We start from the raw sequence: 22,599 nt of genomic DNA, 5'->3' as shown, positions 1-22,599 counted from the left end.
AAAGGGGGGAGAAAAGAGTATTAACTATACAATCTTTATCATTAATTTCAAAAGAAATTTTTCTTTGGCCACACCTGAAGCATGTGGAACTTCCTGGGCCAGGGATCAAACTTGCACCACAGTAGTGACCCAAGCTGCTGCAGTGACAACACCAGATCCTTAACCCACTACACCACAAGAGAACTCCCAGAATAATACAGTTTTTAACAGGCTATTCCTGGAAATACAAGGGCTATTATTTCAAAACCAAAGAACAAGGTTCCTAACTCCTTTTAATTATAAATCAAAAAATCAAAAAGAAAAAAAAATTACAAAAACTTTTATGTCATCTGCCTTTTCTTCATATTTCATAAAACAGATTTTTGAATTCTAGTCATACCTGACATTGTCGGACAAGTGAATCCCTCTGAAATAATGCTTCCACAACTGCTTTTTCACTGGCATTAAAAGCCTTAAAAAAAAAAAAAAAAGCTCATTAAAAAAATTATTTGAAGGAAAGAAAGAAAAGATGCTCGAAGAACATTATTTCAACAGAAAAGTAAAAGAGAATCTGAAATAAGTATATATTTGACCACCCATAACCATTTTAACACAGGATATCTATATAATCACCTTTGAAGATTTTTTTTATAAATTAATTTCAAACTGCCAGATCAATTTGCAGCTACTCTTACTTGATAATTTTAATCCTGGCTACATTAAAAAATTTTAAATTCCATTTCTCCAGAAGTGTTGTTTTAGGAAAAAATATAATACAAAATGAAATAAATAAAAATCATAATAAAGGGCAGGATGCAATCATGTGGCATTATTAGAAAATTAACATTTTAAGGAATATATACATATATGAGTAACCAAATCACTTTGCTATACAGAAAAGTTAATACATTGTAAATCAACTGTATTTCAATAATGACATTTTAAAAATAAAAATATCTAAAACTTTAAAATCTTTTCATTCTACATAGCAGAAGCTGATAGATGATAAAATTTTAAAACAATCCAAGGCTCTTAATATTAACTTTAAAACAACTTGACAAAAATATTAGCAAGCTCTATTAAGCAATATATTAAAAGGATAATATATGATGTCCAAATCTATTAAATCTACCTTATTTACTGGTTGAAGGAGAAAAGCCATATAAACATCCTGACAGAAGCCAAAATTTCATTTGATAAAAATATCTTTGTAAATTAGAAATAGAATATTTTGCTAATATAATAGACTATCTAGTTGATGCTTATAGCAGATAGTATACTTAACTGTAAAGAGAGACACTCTTTTTAAAATCCAGAAGATGAAAATAGTAAGAATTCCTGTAGGAGTTCCCATGATGGCACAGCGGTTAACGAACCCAACCCGACTAGTAACCACGAGGATTCAGTTCGATCCCTGGCCTCGCTCAGTGGGTCAGGGATCCCGTGTTGCCATGAGCTGTAGTGTAGGTCGAAGACATGGCAGGGATCCCTCATTGCTGTGGCTATGATGTAGGCCGGCAGCCACAGCTCTGATTCAACTCCTAGACTGGGACCCTCCATATGCCTCGGGTGCGGCCCTAAAAAGACAAAGGGAAAAAAAAGAATTCCTGTAATTATTTAACTTTCCTTTGACATACAAAACCAGAAAAAGAACAGTAATAAGTATGAAAGAGTCAAAGTCATCACTATTTGTAGATAACAGGTCTGCCTACCTAGAATACTAAGACACTACTGAATGAAAAACTATTAAAACTTAGAAGTTCAATAAATAGCCAAATATATGATAAAAATCTTCCTAGATGTGCACGTCATTTGGTTGGAATGAAGTATTTGTAGAATAAATAAATGATTGAAAAATATTTTAAAATATTTTAGGTGTAAAAAAATTAACAAATGTGTAGTTGAAGTCATTTATTATAAAAATGTATATTTACTTTTTCCTTTTTTTTGACTATTCATAATTCATAGCACTTCAAACATGAATTACTTTTGTGATCGGAAAACAAAAAAGAATTAGCCAAAAGACGACCTGAGTTTTAGGGTTTTAAAGGCATATTTTTACCAAGCCTTCAAAGAATAGGTTAATTCTTATATTCTTCAAACAAAGCACAAAAAAGTGATGGAAGATTTATGAACCTGTTCTGGAGAGCTAGCATAATTCTAGACACCAGAAATGGATGAAGATACATCACGAAAAAAGCAAATATATTTGGGAAAGTTCTAAATAAAATATTAGCTAATAAAATTTAGGAGCATATTTAGAAACAGATCATGACTCAAAATTTATCATATTTGAGGATAATTCAGTATTAGGAAAACTACTAATGCAAGCCATTACGTTAATAAAATAAGCAGGCATCTATAGAAGATTAAAAACACATCTGACTACATTCAGTACCCATCCCAACTCTTAACTAGTTGGGAGAGAAAAAAAATCCTTTATCTGCACTAAAACAAAAGCATTCTTATCAAAAGACAGATACAAGAAAAGACTACCTGCTATTACTGATATAACTGTATGGGTGCTCCTAGTCAATGAAAAAAGGAAAGTGAAAGAAATGATTTTAGAAAGGATTAAGGGAAGTTCGCTATTTGTAGATCATTTCTGCCCACAGAGAAATCCCAATAAAATGAAGTAAAAAAACTTACTGGAGCTAAAAAGAGACGTCCAAAAGATAGCCAAATATGAGCTTCACATGTAAATCATTAACCTTCAATTTGACAGATATAATTACAAAATGTAGCAGGAAAGAGAATTCATTCGCAATAGGATTTTTATAGACTTTCACAGAGCACAAATATATATAACTATAGAAGAGCTAAATAAATGTAGAGATACGCCATCATCATAAGCTGGAAAACTCAACATGGAAAAGATTCCATTTTTCCTCAAATTAATATTCAAATTCAATGTTACTTCAATAAATATATCAAAAGGACTTTTAAAGATGGAAATGGTAAAGTTCATCTGGGAAAAAAAGTGTCCAAAATAGTAGCCAAAGCTGTTTTTTAAAAATGAGGAGGAAGAGGTACCCTACAAAACATCAAAATTTCTGAGCTAGAGTGACTCAGTTGGGTAGTACTAGCTTTCAAATGTACCAATGAAAGTAGAACAGATCCATGTATAAATATGATAAATATATTTGTTTGATAAATGGTGTTGGGATAAATGGATAACCATCTGAAAAAAGCTAACTCTATTGCTTTCTACATAGACAAGACAATTCAGGAGCTTAGTATATAGAAAAAAAGATTTAGAACATTGGAGAATATATATATATAAATTTTTTTTTCTTGCTTTTTAGGGCCGCACCCACATTATATGGAGATTCCCAGGCTAAGGGTCGAATTGGAGCTACAGCCGCCAGACTGTGCCACAGCCACAGCAATGCAGGATCCGAGCCACATCTGCGAACTGCTCCACAGCTCACGGCAACACCAGATCCTTAACCCACTGATCGAGGTCAGGGATCGAACCTGCAACCTCATGGTTCCCAGTCAGATTCGTTTCCACCGAGCCACGACGGGAACTCCCCCGGGGAATATTTTTTTACAAAGGTAGGAAAGGCCTTTCTTACTAAGACACAAGACAGTGAAAGATAAAGGAAAACATGATAGATGTTGATCGGTTATGCCTGACTGACAAAGACCTCTTAAACAAAGCTGAAAAACAAGTGACAGAAAGATAACTATCTTTAACATATATGAGAAAACAATAAGAAAATAATTAACAGAAAAACAAGCAAAAAATATGAATACAGAATTCATATAAATATTTAAGAATGAAAAACACCACCTCACAAATAATCAATAATATGCATATTAAAACAAAGTACCTCCCCTACAATTGACAAAATCAAATGACTGATAGCAGAGGAAATATTTTCACACATTGAGAGTGTAAACTGGTACGAGTCATTAGGAAGGCAACATGACAATCTCTATCAAACTTTGTCCCAACAATTTCATTTCCAGAATATAGGAAATACTCAAGTATGGAGCTAAGTATGAAAAACAATGTTCACTGCATTACTGACTGCAAAAATACTGGAAGCAACTTAAATGAGTTCAGCAGAGTGTCTGAAAAAATTATGGTATATTTATACTCTGGTATATTTTGAAAAAATAAGATAAACATATGAATTTACATGAAAAAAACTAAGAAATATTGATGAATTAAAAAAAAACCCTCTCAGTATAATGTATAAATGACATCATACTATATGGTAGAAAACAAACAAATAAACAAAGCCCCTAAAACTATGTGTGTGTGTATGGCCAGGGGGACTAGATCAAAGTTACTGCAATAAATAGTGTAAAAAATATTGAAGGTTTTAGCTTAAGGGGTGGTAACAGGAACAGAGATGAGAGGTCAAAGTTGGAAGAGACAGAGTCAACAGGTTTTGATGATGCACTACATTTTGAGATATAGAGGCCCCAGCTACTCAAAGTGTAACATAGAGACCAACAGGTCAGCACCATCTGGGAATCTGTTAAAAATGCAGGATCTTAGGCCCCACCCCAGACCTACTGAACCACAATCTGCATTTATTAACAAGATCCCCCGATGACTCATGTGCACAGTAAAGTTTGAGATGTGCTGGCTTAGACAATGTTCAGGTTCCTTGGAAAGCTGGCCATGGGGCCATCTACTGAAAGACAAAAATAGGTTGTCTTTTGACAGTTTGGAGTAATGGTGCTTAAAAATTATTTGCTTTAAAAAAAAGTGTGTGGGGGGGGAGTTCCTGTCCTGGCTCAATGGTAATGAACCTGACTAGTATCCATGAGGATGTGGGTTCGATCCCTGGCCTCGCTCAGTGGGTTAAGGATCTGGTGTTGCTGTGAGCTGTGGTGTAGGTCACAGACATGGCTCAGATCCCATGTTGCCGTGGCTGTGGTATAGGCCAGCAGCTACAGCTCTGATTTGACCCCTGGCCTGGGAACTTCCATATGCTGTGGGTAGGGGGGGAGGGGGGGGAAAGAGGCAAACAAAAACAAACAAAAAGACAGAAAAAAAAGAACACAGCTGACACTCAAACAATGCAAGGGTTACAGGCACTGAACCTCCCTACAGTCAAAACCCACATATAACTTTACAGTCAGTCAGTTCTCCATATCCCCAGTTCCTCTGTATCCAACGTTCAACTGAAGAGTCAACCAACCACAGATTGTGTAGCACTGTGTTATGCTTTCACTGAAAAATATGTGCATATAAATGGACCCTCGAAGTTCAAACCTGTATCATTCAAACATCAACCATAAATGGTGCTGACTTTTGAAGGGGAGCAAAGTGGCTGAATTCCCCAGGTCGGCTGGGGGAGAAAGAAAACTACGGAAAGACCATTTAGAGAAGAAGACAGAGCTGGGGGACTCATTCCCTTCAGGCTCTATCTTCTCTTAGCTTTGGATTCTCTAGGAGAGAACAAAATACTTTCCAGTGCTGCAGAGAAACCTGCACAATCTAACAACTTGACTGATACCTTTGCTAGAAACAAAGTCACTTAATCCTGCAACACTTCACCCAGATTGTGGTTAAAAAAAAAAAAAAAAAAAGGGCTTCTGCTGAATGGCTTGAGGGACAACACCCTCAAATTTCCTAGAAGTTCAATGTTTGATGAATGAGAGGCACACCTTCATTATCTCAGAGGGCCCTCTGTCTAAATGAAGGATTTCTAGAGTACCGTGCTTCATCTTTTCAACTTCTTTGTGTGTGTGTGTCTTTTTTGTCTTTTTAGGGCTGAATCCGAGGCATATGGAGGTTTCCAGGCTAGGGATTAACACAGAGCTGTAGCTGCCCAGCTGCACCACAGCCACAGCAACTTGGGATCCAAGGCAAGTCTGCCACCTACACCATAGCTCAGGCAATGTCAGGTCCTTAACCCACTTAAGCAAGGCCAGGGATCGAACCCACATCCTCATGGATACCAGTCAGGTTTGTTAACTACTAAGCCACAATGGGAACTCCAGATCTTTCCAGGTTTAATCAAGCATTTCAAACTGACATTCTCAATTTGATTTTTTTAAAAAACGCCACAAAACGTGTGTGTGTGTGTGTGTGTGTGTGTGTGTGTGTGTGTGTGTGTATGTATAAAGATGCACAGAAGAATGTCTGGTAGGATACATACCAAATTGTTAGACTGAATAGTGAGAGACAGAAGAGGACTTTTACCTTTTACTTTATAATATAAATCAATCTAGATTGTTACATCTTTTACTGGATCTTTTATTCACTTGCAAAATTTTAAAAATGAAAAAACTCAAGATGGAAGGTCAAAAATCAAATTCTACTATTAAAAAACATTTGAATTTTTAAGGATTTATAAAGGAAAAAATTAATATAAAGCTTACAGTAACTGCAAATATATTTTCATCTTCTAATGCAGACTGTATTCTGTCTCTGGGGAAAGACAGCAAAATGAAAAAGCCTTATTTTCATGAACACATGACATCACCTTTTAAGCTAGATACATGCACAAACCTGCATTCCATCCAGTGTAAATGAATTTCCAATTAACAGAGCCAACATGCTTTAAAAATAAGACACAAGCAGTAAATGCCTTCTGAGTCTAATATTGAATCTGAACAAAACTGATATTTACTAAAAATACGCAATGCCAAGTCTTTAATGGCTACCTTCTAATGCATAAACCTAACTTTTCACAAGGCAAACAATCAAAGAATATGATTTTCTCTCAGGATTTTCTCATTAGGATAAGAAAGCAAGAAAATGAGAGCCAAAATCACCACGCATGTGAGAGAAGAGAAATTTGGTTAATTTCTCTCAAACTTCCACATTACATAAAGTATATCTGTCAGTTCTTTTTCTTAATCTATTCTAAGTAAGTACTGTAGTATCTTTAGCACTTCCCTTAAATCGTTACACATTTCTCATTTGGGGTAGCTACCAGCTTTATAACTTACCATCCCCTTCTTTCCCCCTAACTCACTTCTGACAACTAAGGCCTTAGAAATGATACACATCTCAAAACAGCAGAACCTATTTCCAAACACATCTTATTCTAACTTCTAAATCAATCTGCTACTTGGCTTGTTACCTTGTGTTGACTTCTCTTGAGTCCTACGCAACATTACCTATACAACGAAGCCAGCAGCCGCCATGTGACCATTTCCTGTTGAAGAAGCCAGAGCATACTGGCTGTTTTTGAAAACTTTTGAAGTCCAGGTGTTGCTCGGCTCACTATTTTACTCAGTATATTCACCTGAATTAAAAACACAAATGTAAAGAGGTTTTCTACAATTCTGAGTTACAACCGTGTATTCTTCAAGTACAAAGTGCTGAAACTAATCCTATATTTTATATATGTACATATTTATATGATAAATTTGTCCTGCCTACTATTGTCTTTTTATTTCCATTTTTTCCTATTGTCTTTTTAAATTGAATGTAATATAACATTCCCACTAGAAATGGCCTTAACTTGAAAGTGTTTATGTGAGTTTATGTATAAAAGTTTAATACACTCTAGGTTTCAGATTCAACAGTAAGAACCGTAAGTACATTTTTTTTTCCTGTGGCTGAACCCTCGGCACGTGGAAGTTCCTGGGCCAGGGATCAAACCCACACCACAATAGCAACCTGAGCCACTGTAGTGACAATGCCAGATCCTTAACCCATTGCACCACAAGGGAACTCCCATGAGTACATTTTTTTCTCCCTGTAGATCAACCCAGAAGCTAGATCTAACCTATACTTGACAAAATTATAACATGAACCAACAGAACAGCAATAAAAACTAAAAATAAGATATCTTCAAGAGTCCACTTGCAGTGCAGCAGGTGAAGGATCTGGTATTGTCACTGCAGTGGCTCAGGTTCCTGCTATGGCGTGGGTTTGATCCCTGGCCTAGGAACTTCCACATGCCATGGGTGTGCTTCCCCATCCCAATTTTCAAATTACATCCTTTTTTTTTTTTTGTCTTTTTAGGCCCACAGATAGAGCATATGGAAATTCCCAAGCTAGGGGTCAAAATGGAGCTTCAGCTGCTGGCCTACGCCACAGCCACAGCAATGCCAGATCCAAGCTGCGTCTGAGACCTACACTGCAGCTCAAGGATGCTAGCTGGGTTCGTTACTGCTGAGCCACAAAGGGAACTCCTCAAATTATATCTGAAAAATGTATACCATATAAAAAAAAATCAAGAAAAATATTTTCCTAAAACTGGTACATTGTCATCTCTAACCAAAACCTGATGAAAATCCCTCTTCGTTCAAAAACATGAGCTGTTAACCTTTTTGATTTCTCTGGAAATCTAATCCATTCACCTACTAAAGGACATATTGGGTGCTTCCAAATTTTTTTTTTTTTTTTTTTGGCCACCCCGTGGCACATGGAGCTCCCAGGCCAGGGATCAGATCCAAGCCATAGTTGCAACCTAAGCCACACTGTGGCAACACCGGATCCTTAACCCACCATGCCGGGCCGGGGATCAACCTGTGTCACAGCCCACCCAAGATGCCACCAATCCTGCTGCATCACAGCAGGAACTCCAGGTGCTTCCAAATTTAGGTTATAATGAATAAAGCTGCTATAAACATCTATGTGCAAACTTTTGTGTGGACAAACTTTTTTATTTTTTGCTTTTTAGGACCAGACTTGCAACATATGGAGGGTCCCAGGCTAGGGGTCTAATCAGAGCTACAACTGTCGGCCTACACCAGAGCCACAGCAACACCAGATCCTTAACCTACTGATGAGGCCAGGGATCAAACCTGCAACCTCATGGTTCCTAGTCGGATTCTTTTTCCGCTGAGCCACAACAAGAACTCCTAAGTGGATAAACTTTTTTAACTCTTTGGGGTAAATACCACAGGGTATGAATGATGGGTTAGAAGAGGATGTTTAATTTTGTAAGAAACTGAGAAACTGTCTTCCCAAGTAGCTATACCATTTTGCTTTCCCACCAGCAATGAATGAGAATTCCTGCTCCACATCCTTGCCAGCATCTAGTTGTGTTAGTGTCTTAGATTTTGGTCATTCTAATAGGTGTATAGGTGTTGTTTCATTTGCAGTTCCCTAATGACATATGATGAACATCTTCTGTCATCTATAGATCTTCTCTGCTGAGTTGTCTGTTAATATGTTTTGTCCACTTTTTACGTGTATGTGTGTGCTTTTTTGCCTTTTTTTTTTTTAGGGCTGCACTCGAAGCATATGGAGGTTCCCAGACTAGGGGTCAAATCGGAGCCACAGCTACACAGGATACGAGCCACATCTGCGACCTACACTCACAGCAATTCTGAATCCTTAACCCACTGAGTGATGCCAGGGATTGAAGCCCCAACCTCATGGTTCCTATTTGGGTTTGTTTCTGCTGCACCACGTCGGGAACTTCTGTTTTGTTCCACTTTTTAATTGAATTGTCCATTTTCTGATTGTTGAGTTTTAAGTTCTTTTTGTGTTTTGGATTTTCCTTTTTCTGTTTTGTTTGTTTATTTTTGCTTTTTAGGGCCACACCCATAGCATATGGAGGTTCCCAGGCTAGGGGTCAAATCGGAGCTGTAGCTGCCATCCTACTCCACAGCTACAGAAATGAAGGATCCGGGCTGTGTCTGCAACCCATACCAAAGCTCACGGCAATGCCGGATGCTTAACCCACTGAGCAAGGCCAGGGATCAAACCCGAAACCTCATGGTTCCTAGTCAGATTCGTTTTCACTGCGCCACAACGAGAACTCTGGATTTCCTTTTTCAAAGCTGCAGAATCCATTTGTTCTCAAAAGAAATCTTATGTGGACTCTTAATATGTAAAAAGCAGAGCTTCTCTGGCTGACCTTCTAACCATGCCACCCCTGCCACTATATCCCTAAGACATCTTCCTGAAATATTGTAATTTACAAGTTGATGGAAATTTACAAGTTAATGCTACCCAAAAATACATCTGACCAACAGTGGACTAAAATTAACTTACCTGACTGCTACAAATGTTTTCATACTCTTCTACAAGTTCAAAAACCGTAGTTGAAGAGTGCTTCAAAAAAGACTGCAGGAAATCAGAAAACATGCTCATGGATGCTAGAACACATTAAAAGAAAAGGAATAGAAAGTTAAGTGACATAATTCTAGGCAATTCTGTTTGTTTGAAAACTAAAAAACATAGCTCTGAGTTCTTTTTTTTTTTAACTGCTGGGTTTTTTGGGGTTTTTTTGTTTGTTTGGTTTTTTTTTTGGTCAGACCTGCAGCAAAAGTTCTGGGGTCAGGGATAAACCCAACCCATATTTCCTTAATGATAACAACTTTTCATATACTTACTGGCTATTTTTATATCTTCTTTGGAGGAATATCTATTCAAGTCCTCTGTCCATTTTTTAATTGGATTGTTTATTTTCTATTGCTGAGCTGTAGGAGTTCTTCCTACATTCTAGATATTAAGGTCTTATCAGATATATAATTTGCAAACATATGTTCCCATTCTGTGGGTTGCCTTTTCACTCTATTGATTGTATCTTTTGACATACAGAAGTTTTAAATTTTGAGTAAATTTTGATGCAGTCCAATTTTTCTGTTTTTTCTTTTGTCACCTACAAGCCTTTAAGATTGCAAAGATCTATTAGTGATTACTCCGTCAACAGTTACTACAAAAATGTAAGCCAAATTTTAAAACATTTGAATTATATTTTAAGTACATCATAAAGTAGCTGAGAAAGTTATAACAGATATTAAAATGACATGTTTTACTCAGGGAAAATAATACACTCTACTATAATACTATATCATATTTGTTCCTATTAAAAATAAAATTCTTGGAGTTCCCATCGTGGCACAGTTGAAACAAATCTGACTAGGAACCATGAGGTTGCAGGTTCGATCCCTGACCTGCTCAGTGGCTTAAGGATTTTCGGCATTGCTGTGAGCTGTGGTGTCTCAGACGCAGCTTGGATCTGGCATTGCTGTGGCGTAGGCCAGCAGCTATGGCTCGAATTAGATCTCTAGCCTGGGAACCTCCATATGCCGCAGGTGCAGCCCTAAAGATACAAAAGACAAAAAATAAAAAAATAAAAATAAAATTCTTATATTTTGTAGATTAAGTACAAAGTACTTTTGAGTCACTCAAAATCTGAGTACTTAGAAACAGCCGTCACCACAATGTTAAAAGAAGGGCTCTGAAATCATACTGCTTTCTTTCAAATCCTGGTGCCATCACTTCTTAGCTGGGTGAGCACAAGTAGGTGACTTAGTCTTTTTGAGCAGCAGTTTCCTTTCCCCCAAAATGGGAATAGTTATTATAACTATTTAATTGGACATGAAATGAGTTAATGTTCATAAGCAAACTGACTAGCACTTAAGTACATTAACTTATAAAGATAAAATGATGAGGAATCTACATCATAACCAATAGGTAAAAGAGTCACTAAAAGCAAGTTTGTTTTTTCCAAAAGGGAATTTTCCAAAATGTTTTTTTTCCCAAAAACATTCCAAAAAGGATTTTTTTTTTTTTCCTAGAGCTAGAATGGTCACAATACTATCTGAAAAAAAACAGCATTAGCATCCAACCCAAAAGAAAACATGTCAACGATGTTAGATAAAAATTAAACCAAAAGAAAAAGCTCTTTGAACAGCACAAATACGGAAGGATTAAAAACACTAGAGAAGTGTCTATTAACCCAAATGGCTGCTATTTACACTGAAATGTAAAATAGCAGCCAATTTCAATTTTTAAAATGTAAAAATTGAATCTGCTGCTCCAACCAGGAACTAAGGTGAGGTTCTCAACCTTTTAGAGCGACTGCATTAAAAGGCTGAGCCATACTTTAGCCATTAGCATAACTAATTAGCTTAACAAAAAAATTTTTTAATGATGTTCAAGAATAGGAGATATTTCCTTGAACTCAGAAAAACGACAAGCTACTATGTTACAAAGCTCAAAATCATTTTACCAGCTTCTCCAGGATCATCCTCACGTAACATAACAGCACTAAGGGTTACGTCCTCTGTTACGCTGTGGGGCTCTGTGTTGGTGAAGAGCCCTGCACGCTGCGATGAGAATGCAGCAGCCCAGTTACTATCATCCAGGTTAGTGACCTTCAAAAAAAGGGAAGATACAGAAAAGTAATGGAGTTATTGCCAGTGAATGAATAAAGATTTTAATACTATTAAAATTTTTTAAAACATATATATGCATGTTTTATTTTTAAAGAATAGGCATGGGGCTATTTTGTTGAGGAAATTATGGCTTTTTTGATTGTTTCTTTTTTGTACTATTCCACACTTTAAAAAAAAGCCCATTGCTTCGTGGCTCAGCAGGTTAAGGATCTGGCACTGTCACTGCTGTGGCTCTGGTTTCAGCTATGGCCTGGGTTCCATCCCTGGCTGGAGAACTTCTGCATGCCATGGGGGCAACAACAAAAAAAAAAGCAATTCCCACTATGGTGCAGTGGGCTAAGGATCCAGCGTTGTCTCTGTGGCAGCATGGGTTTGATTCCCACCCCAGTGCAGTGGGTTAAGAATCCAACATCTGTAGCTCCGATTTGACCCCTAGCTTTGGAATTTCCATATGCAGCAGGTGCAGTCCTAAAAAAGAAAAAAAGAAAAAAAAAAAGGGAATTCAACATTACTGCAGCTGTCATATAGGTCACATCTGCAGCTTGGATCTGATCCCTGGTCCGGGAACTTCCATATAATGTGGATGCAGCATCTCCCCCCCCAAAAAAAGCCAAAAAAGACTGCATTTTGTAATGTTTAAGCTGATATTAATCAGTAAAATAAAGAAGTCCTATCACTCTAGAACTAGTGAATATCAATATTTTAATTTCGAGAAATAGTAGAGGACAAATGACCCAATTTCCTCAATAAAGTAATGGTACTGAAAAAAAGGTAACACAGGAACTTACAAATTATAACACTTAAGGACATACCAAACCAATGCAATGTGGTGAGCTTATTTGGATTATGAATTCAACAAACTAATTTAAAAATCTGATACAACTGAGTAAATGTGAACACTTAAGTAAAATGGCCATTTGAAATGATAAAGGAATTATTCTGTGTGTGTGTGTGTGTGTGTGTGTGTGTGTGTGTGTGAGTGTAGGGCAGAGTTAGATGTGTTAACAATACAGTGCTTAGGTTAAAGAAATTGTCCGTGTCCCCATCATGGCTCAGTGATTAACGAATCTGACTAGCAACCACGAGGTTGCAGGTTTGATCCCTGGCCTCGTGCAGTGGGTTAAAGATCTGGGATTGCTGTGGCTGTAGTGTAGGCCGGTGGCTACAACTCCGATTAGACCCCTAGCCTGGGAACCTCCAAATGCCACAGGTGCAGCCCCAAAAAAGACAAAAAAAAAAAAATTGTCCTTGTGTCTCAGAGATACCTACCGAAGTATTTATGGATAAAATAGCATGAAATCTGGGAACTGTAAAGAAGTGTGATAAATGGACGAGTTCCCATAGTGGTGCGGTGGAAACGAGTCCGACTAGGAACCATGAGGTTTCGGGTTCGATCCCTGCCCTTGCTCAGTGGGTTAAGGATCCGGCGTTGCCGTGAGCTGTGGTGTAGGTCGCAGACTTGGCTCGGATCCTACATTGCTGTGGCTGTGGTGTGGGCTGGCAGCTGTAGCTCCAATTAGACCCCTAGCCTGGAACCTGCATATGCCGCAGGTGCTGCCCTAAAAAGACAAAAGACAAAACAAAATAAAACAAAAAGGAAAATGTGATGGAAATGCTTGTGGGTGTAGATGAAACAAGATCAGTCAGTGGGCAATTAACACATTCAGACTTACTTTACAATTCTTTGGTTTGTTTTCTGTCTTTTTTAGGGCCGCACCAGAAGCATATGGAAGTTCCCAAGCTAGGGGTTTAAATCTGAGCCACAGTCACAGCAATATCAGATCTGAGCCAAGTCTTCAACCTACACTACAGCTCATGCCAATGCCAGATCCTTAACCCACTGCGAAAACCAGGGATCAAACCAGAATCCTGATGGATACTGTAGGTTAGTGTGGCTCAGCGGTTAACAAACCAACTAGGAACCATGAGGATGCAGGTTCAATCCCTGGCCTCACTCAGTGGGTTAAGGATCTGGCGTTGCCGCGAGCTGTGGTATAAGTCGCAGATGTGGCTCAGATCTGGCGTTGCTGTGGCTGTGGTGTAGGCCAGCAGCTGTAGCTCTGATCTGACCCCTAGCCTGGAAACTTCCACATGCCATGGGTACGACCCTAAAAAAAATTTAAAAAATAGAATAAAATAAAATCCAGGCATGAGCAATAATAAAAATGTACTTTAAATCAGTCTCTCCAAGGAAAAATGCTAAAGATGGGTATTAGGACCCTATTTATTAATCAGGTGGTAACTATGGGCTGAGGACAGTTTTGCTTCAGCTACTGAAGGGTGACTGACAGTCTACTCTCTTCTGGGTACTTATCATCATCACTATGAAGATCAAACTGAAAATTTTACAGAGCAGTGACATTTTACAGTCAGAAAAATACTCTGGTCCACAATCAAATCTTTGTAAATTAGACACATAGTAAAATTAACGTAGCAAATAAATATTGTACTTCCTTCAGGGCAACTTATATATCCAAGACCACCTCTCACAGGTGATATGAAAGCTGGAAAAACAAATCAAGAAAATACCTTTGACTCTAAAGTCATTTGTGATTTTTTTTTTTTTTTTGGTCTCTGTCTTTTTAGGGCCTGCAGCATATGGAAGTTCCCAAGTTAGGGGTCTAATTGGAGCTACAGCTGCCGGCCTACACCAGAGCCACAGCAACACCAAATCCATGCCTCGTCTGCAACCTACACCACAGCTCACAGCAACGCCAGATCCTTAACCCACTGAGCGAGGCCAGGGATCGAACCTGAGTCCTCATGGATACTAGGCGGATTCGTTAACTGCTAAGCCACGACAGGAATTCCATTTGCAAATATTCTGTAATAATCGATACACAGTTACTCTATACTGGCCTTTAAGAGAATAATAATTTCACTTATTAACCTTACAGTTCTGAAGGAATAAAAAATAAAAGTCATCTTCTTCTGCTTAAACCCAGAGGCAGTAAATAAACTCATTAAGTAAAATAAGAATAAACATTGCCCAAATAAACGTTTTGGCAATCTAAGCAAGTAACACAGTTCAACAAGTAGATCACTGTTAGATGTTAACACTCTAAAAATCCATGAGACTATAATAAATATTTTAGAGGTTCTCTCCTTTTTTTTTTTTTTTTTTTTTTTTGGCCAAGTCCCCAGGCATGCAGAAGTTCATGGGCCAAGGATTAAACCCGGGCCACAGCAGTGACAATGCTGGATTCTTTACCCACTGAGCCACCAGGGATCCCTATAATAAATGTTTTAAAGATCACTTTAACCTTCTAAAACAAGGAGAGGTTTAACATGCAAAACCATTCTTCAGAAAACATATAATTTAGACAATTTAAAGTATGTGTAAAAAATCTCTGTGCTTTTTAGGGAGTTCCTGTCGTAGCTCAGTGGTTAACGAATCTGACTAGGAACCATGAGGTTGCGGGTTCGATCCCTGGCCTTGCTCAGTGGGTTAAGGATTCGGCGTTGCCATGAGCTGTGGTGTAGGTTGGAGATGCGACTCAGATCTGGCGTTGCTGTGGCTGTGGCCTAGGCTTGCGGCTACAGCTCCGATTAGACCCCTAGCCTGGGAACCTCCATATGCCACGGGAGCAGCCCTATAAAAGGCAAAAAGACAACAAACAAACAAAAAAACCCTGTGCTTTTTAAAATAAGCATAGAATCAAATAAGAGCCATTTTCATCTTGTTTTCGGAACTAAATTGGCCATAATACTCTACTATTCCAACAAAACTCTTCCATTTTCTTCTGCTCGGATAGATATATTTTTTTCCTTTTTCCATAGGGTTTTGTGTGTGTGTGTGTGCTTTCTCAGGGCCAAAAATGTGTCATATGGAAGTTCCCAGGTTAAGAGTCAAAGTGGAGCTGCAGCTGCCAGCCTAGGCCACAGCCACAGCCACAGCCATGCAGGATCCAAGCCTTGTCTGCAACCTACACCACAGCTCACAACAATACCGGATCCCTAACCCACTAAGTGAGGCTAGGTATCAGAAACTGCATCCTCAAGGATACTAGTCAGGTTCATAATCCGCTGAGCCACAACAGAAACTCTTTAGGGTATTTTAAACACCTATATCAAATCATTCTGGATCATAGTTTATATATATTTCTTTTGCTATTTTAAATGCTGTACCATAGTGATTCCTAAAGACTGTCTCATCTCCTTTCCCCAAAATTATCTCTTTTCTCTTTTTTTGTCTTTTTGCCATTTCTTGGGCCACTCCCGCGGCACATGGAGGTTCCCAGGCTAGGGGTCTAATCGGAGCCGTAGCCACCGGCCTACGCCAGAGCCACAGCAACTCGGGATCTGAGCCGAGTCTGCAACCTACACCACAGCTCACGGCAACGCTGGATCCTTAACCCCCTGAGAAAGGGCAGGGACCGAACCCAAAGCCTCATGGTTCCTAGTTGGATTCGTTAACCACTGTGCCACGACGGGAAACTCCTCTTTTCTTTCTTTTAATGCCGTCTCTCTTCCTTATGAGAGTCTTCATTAATTACCTTTGGCTTTCTCCACATCTGTGCTTCAAAATAGGGCTCAGTTTTTATAGCCACAGGCAACCAATCCGAACTTATCTTTTCTGATCAGCAAACACACATATTTAATCTGCTTCTAACTGTTGCTGGTGTCACAGCTCCCACTTAAGACATGAGATGCTTAAGGGTTTCAGTTTTCTCAAAGTCTAACCCCAAAATTATTTCAATCCACATAACCTAGTTACTTTTATGCTGAATAAGACTTTAATTCTCATTAAAAGCTTTTAAGCTTTAAATATTATACTTTTATAAAAATGGAGAGGCGTTCCCACTGTGGTGCAATGGGTTAAGAACCCAATTGCAGCAGCTCAGGACTCTGTGGAGGTGTGACTTTGGTCCCCAGCCCAGAGCAGTGGATTAAAGGGTCCCATGTTGCCACAGCTACAGTCTAGGTCACGGCTGTGGCTTGGATTCAATCCCTGGCCCAGGAACTTCCATATGCTGCATGTGCAGCCATTTAAAAAAAAAAAAAAAAGGAGAAAATTTCAGCCCCATTTTTTTCTTTTTTTAGGGCTGCACCCACGGCACATGGAAGTTTCCAGGCTAGGGGTCGAAAAAGAGCTGTAGCTGCCCAGCCTAAGCCACAGCCACAGAAACTCGGAATCTGAACCACGTCTGTGACCTACACTGCAGCTCATAGCAATGCTGGATCCTTAACCCACTGGGTGGAGCCAGGGATCAAGCCCACATCCTCACGGATACTAGTGGGGTTCATTACCGCTGAGCCACAATAAGAACTCGCAGCCCTATTTTTATACATACCATAGACAGATTTCCCAAGAACCCAGAAGACTGTGTAAGCCGGGGAGACCTCCCTCCAGTTCCAAAAATGCTGGAAGCATCTGGTTGCCTTAGTAAGCTTCGGTTTGGTGGAGTAACTACAAGCAAGAGGTTAGTAAAAAGAATTCAAAGTGCATGAGCATCGATCATGAAAACATGAAAAAACAGAGAATAAATAATTTCCATTTTTCAATTACTTAGATTCTAACCAAATGAATAACTTTCAATATTAACATTTCCATGATATGAAGATTTAACTTATTTTTCTAAATACCCAAACTTTTGGTGTTACTGAACCTACCAGGAAAAAATTATTACTGCAAACAGAAATGCTTTCATTATAACATAACTTAGCATTAACGAAGGACACTAAGGAGCCCATGACTTTGTCAAAGCATACTACAACTACAGTATAGAGGGGAAAGATGTGGAGTAAGCAGATTACGGTTTGAATTTTGGTCCCATTACTTACACACTAAGTAGCTATGTTATTTGTAGGAATCAGCTTCTCTAAGTCTCACTTTCAGTTTTGGCAAAACAAAGATAATACCATGTCATAGTTATTATGTATCTATGTAAGCACAGTGTCTCACACATGGTAAGAGTTCAACAAACAGTAACTGCAATCATTATTATTTGTTCTCAATTATTGATACTGTAGCCAAAGAGTATGAGATGTTATTATTATTATTAAATGCCTTAAAAGCAACAACTTACAAGGCGGTCGAAATGAAGTGGGAGTTCGGGGGATAACCTGGTTTCTCGGTGTAGCATTAGTAAAAATTTCATCTTGGGATGCCCGAACTATAGGAAAAGTTAAGTAAAGTTTTCCAGGTAGAAAAGACACCATTAAAGTTGGAATGAACCATATTTAGACTAAACAAAATATGTAAATTACAATTTTTAAGAACATGGTATTTTATGGCTAACATTGTTCCTATGCAAAGAACAAATAATTCCCTTTCCCATTTAAATTTATAGTTATGAGTCTTAGATTTCTACACATTGAACTAAGAGATTTCAAATAATAAAAAAAAAATCTAGGAGTTCCCGTCGTGGCACAGTGGTTAACGAATCTGACTAGGAACCATGAGGTTGCGGGTTCGATCCCTGCCCTTGCTCACTGGGTTAATGATCAGGCGTTGCTGTGAGCTGTGGTGTCAGTCGCAGATGTGGCTTGGATCCCGCGTTGCTGTGGCTCTGGCACAGGCTGGCGGCTATAGCTCCGATTACACCCCTAGCCTGGGAATCTCCATATGCGGCAGAAGCGGCCCTAGAAATGGCAAAAAGACAAAAAATAAAATAAAATAAATTTTAAAAAATTAAAAAATAAAAATAAAAAATTAAAAAAATCTAATTTCAGCAGAAGTTAATCACAATATGATAGCAGTAGAATGGAACATTCCTATTTTCAGGGAAATATGAATCCCACTGAATTTCAGCATTATATTTACCAAGTAACATATGTGGGGAGTTAAAGAAACAAAACAAAACCTATTTTCCACAGCATTTTATTACTATAGCTAGTGCTTAATATCTCTCATGAAAATAAAATTCTATTAATTCTGATTCCAAACATGTTGCAATTTTTATTCTGATGCTTAAAATGCAAAGGATACTTAAAACTCTTTTTTGGGCACTCTGTTTGCGTGCAGTCCGAGTCACCTCTGCCTCCCGGATCACAGGGGATAACATCTCTCCAAAGCCACTCCTAAAATTGCATAATCAAGTTCATGTGAATGAAATGAGAATGTAGTATTTGCAAAAATACATTATCGTCATGATTGGCGCAAAAGACCCTGAGTCAGTCAAGGTGTAGATCACCTCAGTAGCCAAGTCTTTGATTTTTTTTTTTTCTTTTTGGTCAGGCCTGGGAAATGTGGAAGTTCCCAAGATAGGGATCAAACTCCTGCCACAACAGAAACAATGCTGGATCTTCAATGCACTGCACCACAAGACAATTCTCAAGTCTTTGATATTTGTGTTGACAATACCCTTCTGGCTCCAAATCCTGCTTATCCTTCAGAGTCCTGCTCATATTTTACTTGTACAAAGACTTCTTTAACTTTCTAGCACTTGTTATTTTCTCCTACGGAATTATTAACACTTGGAATCTAATCTAGATTATAACAGTTTTAGATAACTGCGATCGTCGTACAACTATAAATGTAAAATAATTCATTGAGTAATAAAAAATAAATTAGCAATAAAATATCTAAAATAGCTATCAAAACTTTAAAAAAAAAGATAACTGCTTCATGAAGGTAAATCTTTTCTATTTTTTTTTAGGTAAATCTTTTCTTATTGGCTTGAGGAGGTCCCTAAAATTGAAGGAACTATCTCTTAAAGGGATTTTCTGTTGTCTCTAGAATACTCCAAACCATGGGTACAACTGTTTGAGCTGGTGACTTGGGATGCTAAGTGAAAAAGAATTCTAGTAAAGTGAAGAGAATGACCCTTCGAGTTATTTCTCCCCAGAGTACACTAAGAGTACAGCGCTATTGTAGTCACAACACCCCTGTCATTCTCGGCCTGAAGTCTAAAAATATTGTGCGAATTATAAGACCTGTATCTTAAGACTCTAATATGCATTTCCTCTACTTAAAATCTTCAGATAGGAGTTCCCGTCGTGGCGCAGTGGTTAACGAATCCGACTAGGAACCATGAGGTTGTGGGTTCGATCCCTGGCCTTGCTCAGTGGGTTAACGATCCGGCGTTGCCGTGAGCTGTGGTGTAGGTTGCAGACGCGGCTCGGATCCCGCGTTGCTGTGGCTCTGGCGTAGGCCGGTGGCTGCAGCTCCGATTAGACCCCTAGCCTGGGAACCTCCATATGCCGCGGGAGCGGCCCAAGAAATAGCAACAACAACAACAACAACAAAAAAGACAAAAAAAAAAATCTTCAGATAGCTATCTGTGGCCTACAGAATCAAGTTCAAATTTTGAAGCACGGTTTTTACAATTTGATTCCAGCTTACCAGTTCAGGCTTATATTCAGCCACAAACATCACTCCCATACAAAGCTACATTGAATGTGACCATTCAACTATCCTTTCATAGCCTTACACTTGTGTACGTGTTATTTCTCTTACAGAGGCCTACATTTGTCTCCTTGGTATACCTGGTGAATATTTATTTATCAAACAGCCTCCTGGAGTCTGGAGACACACAGATCTAGGTTGGTGACTTGCTTCTTTTATTTGTTAGCTTCCTAACTTTGACTAAGTTCCTTAACCTCTTTTAGCCCCAGTGCTACCTATGAAAAGAGGATCGCAGTAACTATCCTCATAGGATTGTTAGGGAGATTAGCTAATAAAACATTTAAAGCGTACTCATTGTAGGCTAATGTTATTATTCAAAGACCAACTAGAAAGTTATCTCCTTTGAGAGGTCTTCCGCATACCTTCCAGGACAGGGAGACTTCCGTGCTCCCTCATTTCTTTTCCCAAAGAGCAGTACCAAAAACACCACTTTGTACCGCTCGGTTGTCTCCTCCACTACGCATTCTCCAAGGCCAAAAAGCTTAAATAACTCATCTTTGTCGCAGGTGCCTAGCATAGAGCCAGTGTCACAGAAAGAACTCGATACAGTTAACTATGTGATGCTGGAACTTGTAATGAGAAGGTCTGGGCTGAGATCCCAGTTCCGTCACTGACTGGCTTTGTGATCTCCGGCAGGTAATAGCATCTCGAAGGCCGGGCCACCTCCTACCCCGCCCACCCCAGGAGGGAAAACTGTAGCGCGAAGGTGAACAGATGGTGGAGTCAAGCGGAAACGCAGGGGATTACCATTATCCTTATCCCTCCCTGACCTAGGCAGCCTTTCTTCCATCAGCTGTAGTCCCCCAGCCCAGAAAAGAAGTCCCGGGTCAGCATCCGGGCCTTCCTCGGCTTCCTCCAGGAGTCGGGTTTCACCCATTTCGTTCCTCCAACGGGGAGAGACAAGTGTCCGAGCCCAGCCGTCATCACCAGAACTGACCTGTCCATGGCCACGGCCTTCTCCACCGAGAAGCTTATAAACTTAGATCCAACCTAGCTGCCGCGTTTCGGCCTTCCCGCTCTCCGGAAGCAAACCCTGTGACCCGGAAGCATAGCCTCGCTAAGCCGCTGTAGGAAAAGAGCCGAGTAGTGGGCGGGGAGAAAAAAAAAAAAAAAAAAAAAAACCAGCTCTCCCATTTGGCGCACGCGCAATTTCTTTCTGCCCGGGGCAGGCGGTTCGGTTTGCGCAGGCGCAAAGGTGTATCTTGCGGTCGACCACGCCGGGCTCAGCCGGGCAGGGCCAGGGGCGGGGCAGGAGGCGGGACCTGACCGGGATTAGTGGCGCTGCTCGGCCGCCCCTTTGCCTGATTGGCATTTGTGGGCGTGGTCCAGACGTAGGGTTATCCTACTGGGATACTTGACTTGTATTGATAGTTCAGAAAAACGTGAAGTCATTTCCCGGTATTCTCTACGAGTAACAGCCCAGATTTGGAATTGAGGTGTGCAGGCTCTGCTCTACACCTCGGGGGTCCGTGTCTCTCTCTTCTTATACTCATTTTGTTTGAACTGTAGTGTAAACCCCCTACAGGTTTTGAAATTGTTTTCTACAATGGCTATTTGTTCTTCACTTGCTATTTTTCCTCATTAAAGAAAAAAGAATCACTTGTCTTAAAAAGCATGAAAGATGATGGTATTGCCTTCTATTTCAAAGTGCCGGATAGGCAAAAGGTAATATATTCTGGCCCTGAATCAGTGGAAGTTTGGCGTAAGGCATTTACATTATGCTCTAATCCTGGGAAACGTAGTTCCCAGGAAGACGTCTTCATACCTAATTCCTGCTGAGACGACGTGGGGTTTTAAGAAAACGTGGCTTTGGGCTCCAGCTAGGCTCAGAGCCCCTGAGCCGCATATTTCTCATCTGTGGAAAGGAGATAACGCCTTTATCACTGAGTTCTTGGGAGGATTAAGAAGCGATGTCCAATGTGCATTGCATACAGCAGTCATCGAAATGTTAATTTTCTCCTCTTCCAATAACAGCTTGATCCCCCCCACCAAGTGCTCTCTTGTTTTTTTTCCATCTATGAATTTCCTTGTACAAAAGAGCATTTGTTCTTTTATGGAAACTGAAATGTGGTCTTAATGGTTTTTGGTCAGGGCCAGAGGCAGGTTTATTCAAACTATGAACCAGTGTTTCAGGTTCTTGCTTTGTGTCCTCTGGCAAACGAATTCCAATGTTTGTTTGTGTTTAATTTTTAGTTGATTTACAACGTGCC

At 39.3% G+C, this 22,599-nt stretch overlaps 1 protein-coding gene across 3 annotated transcripts in view; it reads right to left on the bottom strand.

Annotated features, from left to right (window-relative positions):
• The window catches only part of NUP107 (nucleoporin 107), a 49,565-nt gene extending 28,122 nt beyond the window's left edge, over positions 1-21,443 (bottom strand). Inside the window, exons 1-9 of one of the 3 annotated variants that reach the window (XM_047787157.1) lie at positions 21,327-21,443; positions 18,971-19,062; positions 18,069-18,155; positions 17,334-17,449; positions 11,874-12,018; positions 9,908-10,011; positions 7,072-7,199; positions 6,328-6,376; positions 380-451 (exon numbers count right to left, since the gene is read on the bottom strand). In XM_047787157.1, the coding sequence (XP_047643113.1) occupies positions 380-451; positions 6,328-6,376; positions 7,072-7,199; positions 9,908-10,011; positions 11,874-12,018; positions 17,334-17,449; positions 18,069-18,155; positions 18,971-19,062; positions 21,327-21,334 (801 nt within the window). In that variant the 5' untranslated portion in view covers positions 21,335-21,443. Of the gene's footprint in view, positions 1-379; positions 452-6,327; positions 6,377-7,071; positions 7,200-9,907; positions 10,012-11,873; positions 12,019-17,333; positions 17,477-18,067; positions 18,158-18,970; positions 19,063-21,326 lie in introns of those variants that run through there. The other 2 variants (XM_047787158.1, XM_047787159.1) reach the window with 2 other exon arrangements.
• Between the last annotated feature and the right edge of the window lie 1,156 nt (positions 21,444-22,599).

This window comes from Phacochoerus africanus, chromosome 7, assembly GCF_016906955.1.
Source record: "Phacochoerus africanus isolate WHEZ1 chromosome 7, ROS_Pafr_v1, whole genome shotgun sequence".
Lineage (NCBI taxonomy): Eukaryota > Metazoa > Chordata > Mammalia > Artiodactyla > Suidae > Phacochoerus > Phacochoerus africanus.
This window is presented reverse-complemented; position numbering and strand designations above follow the sequence as displayed.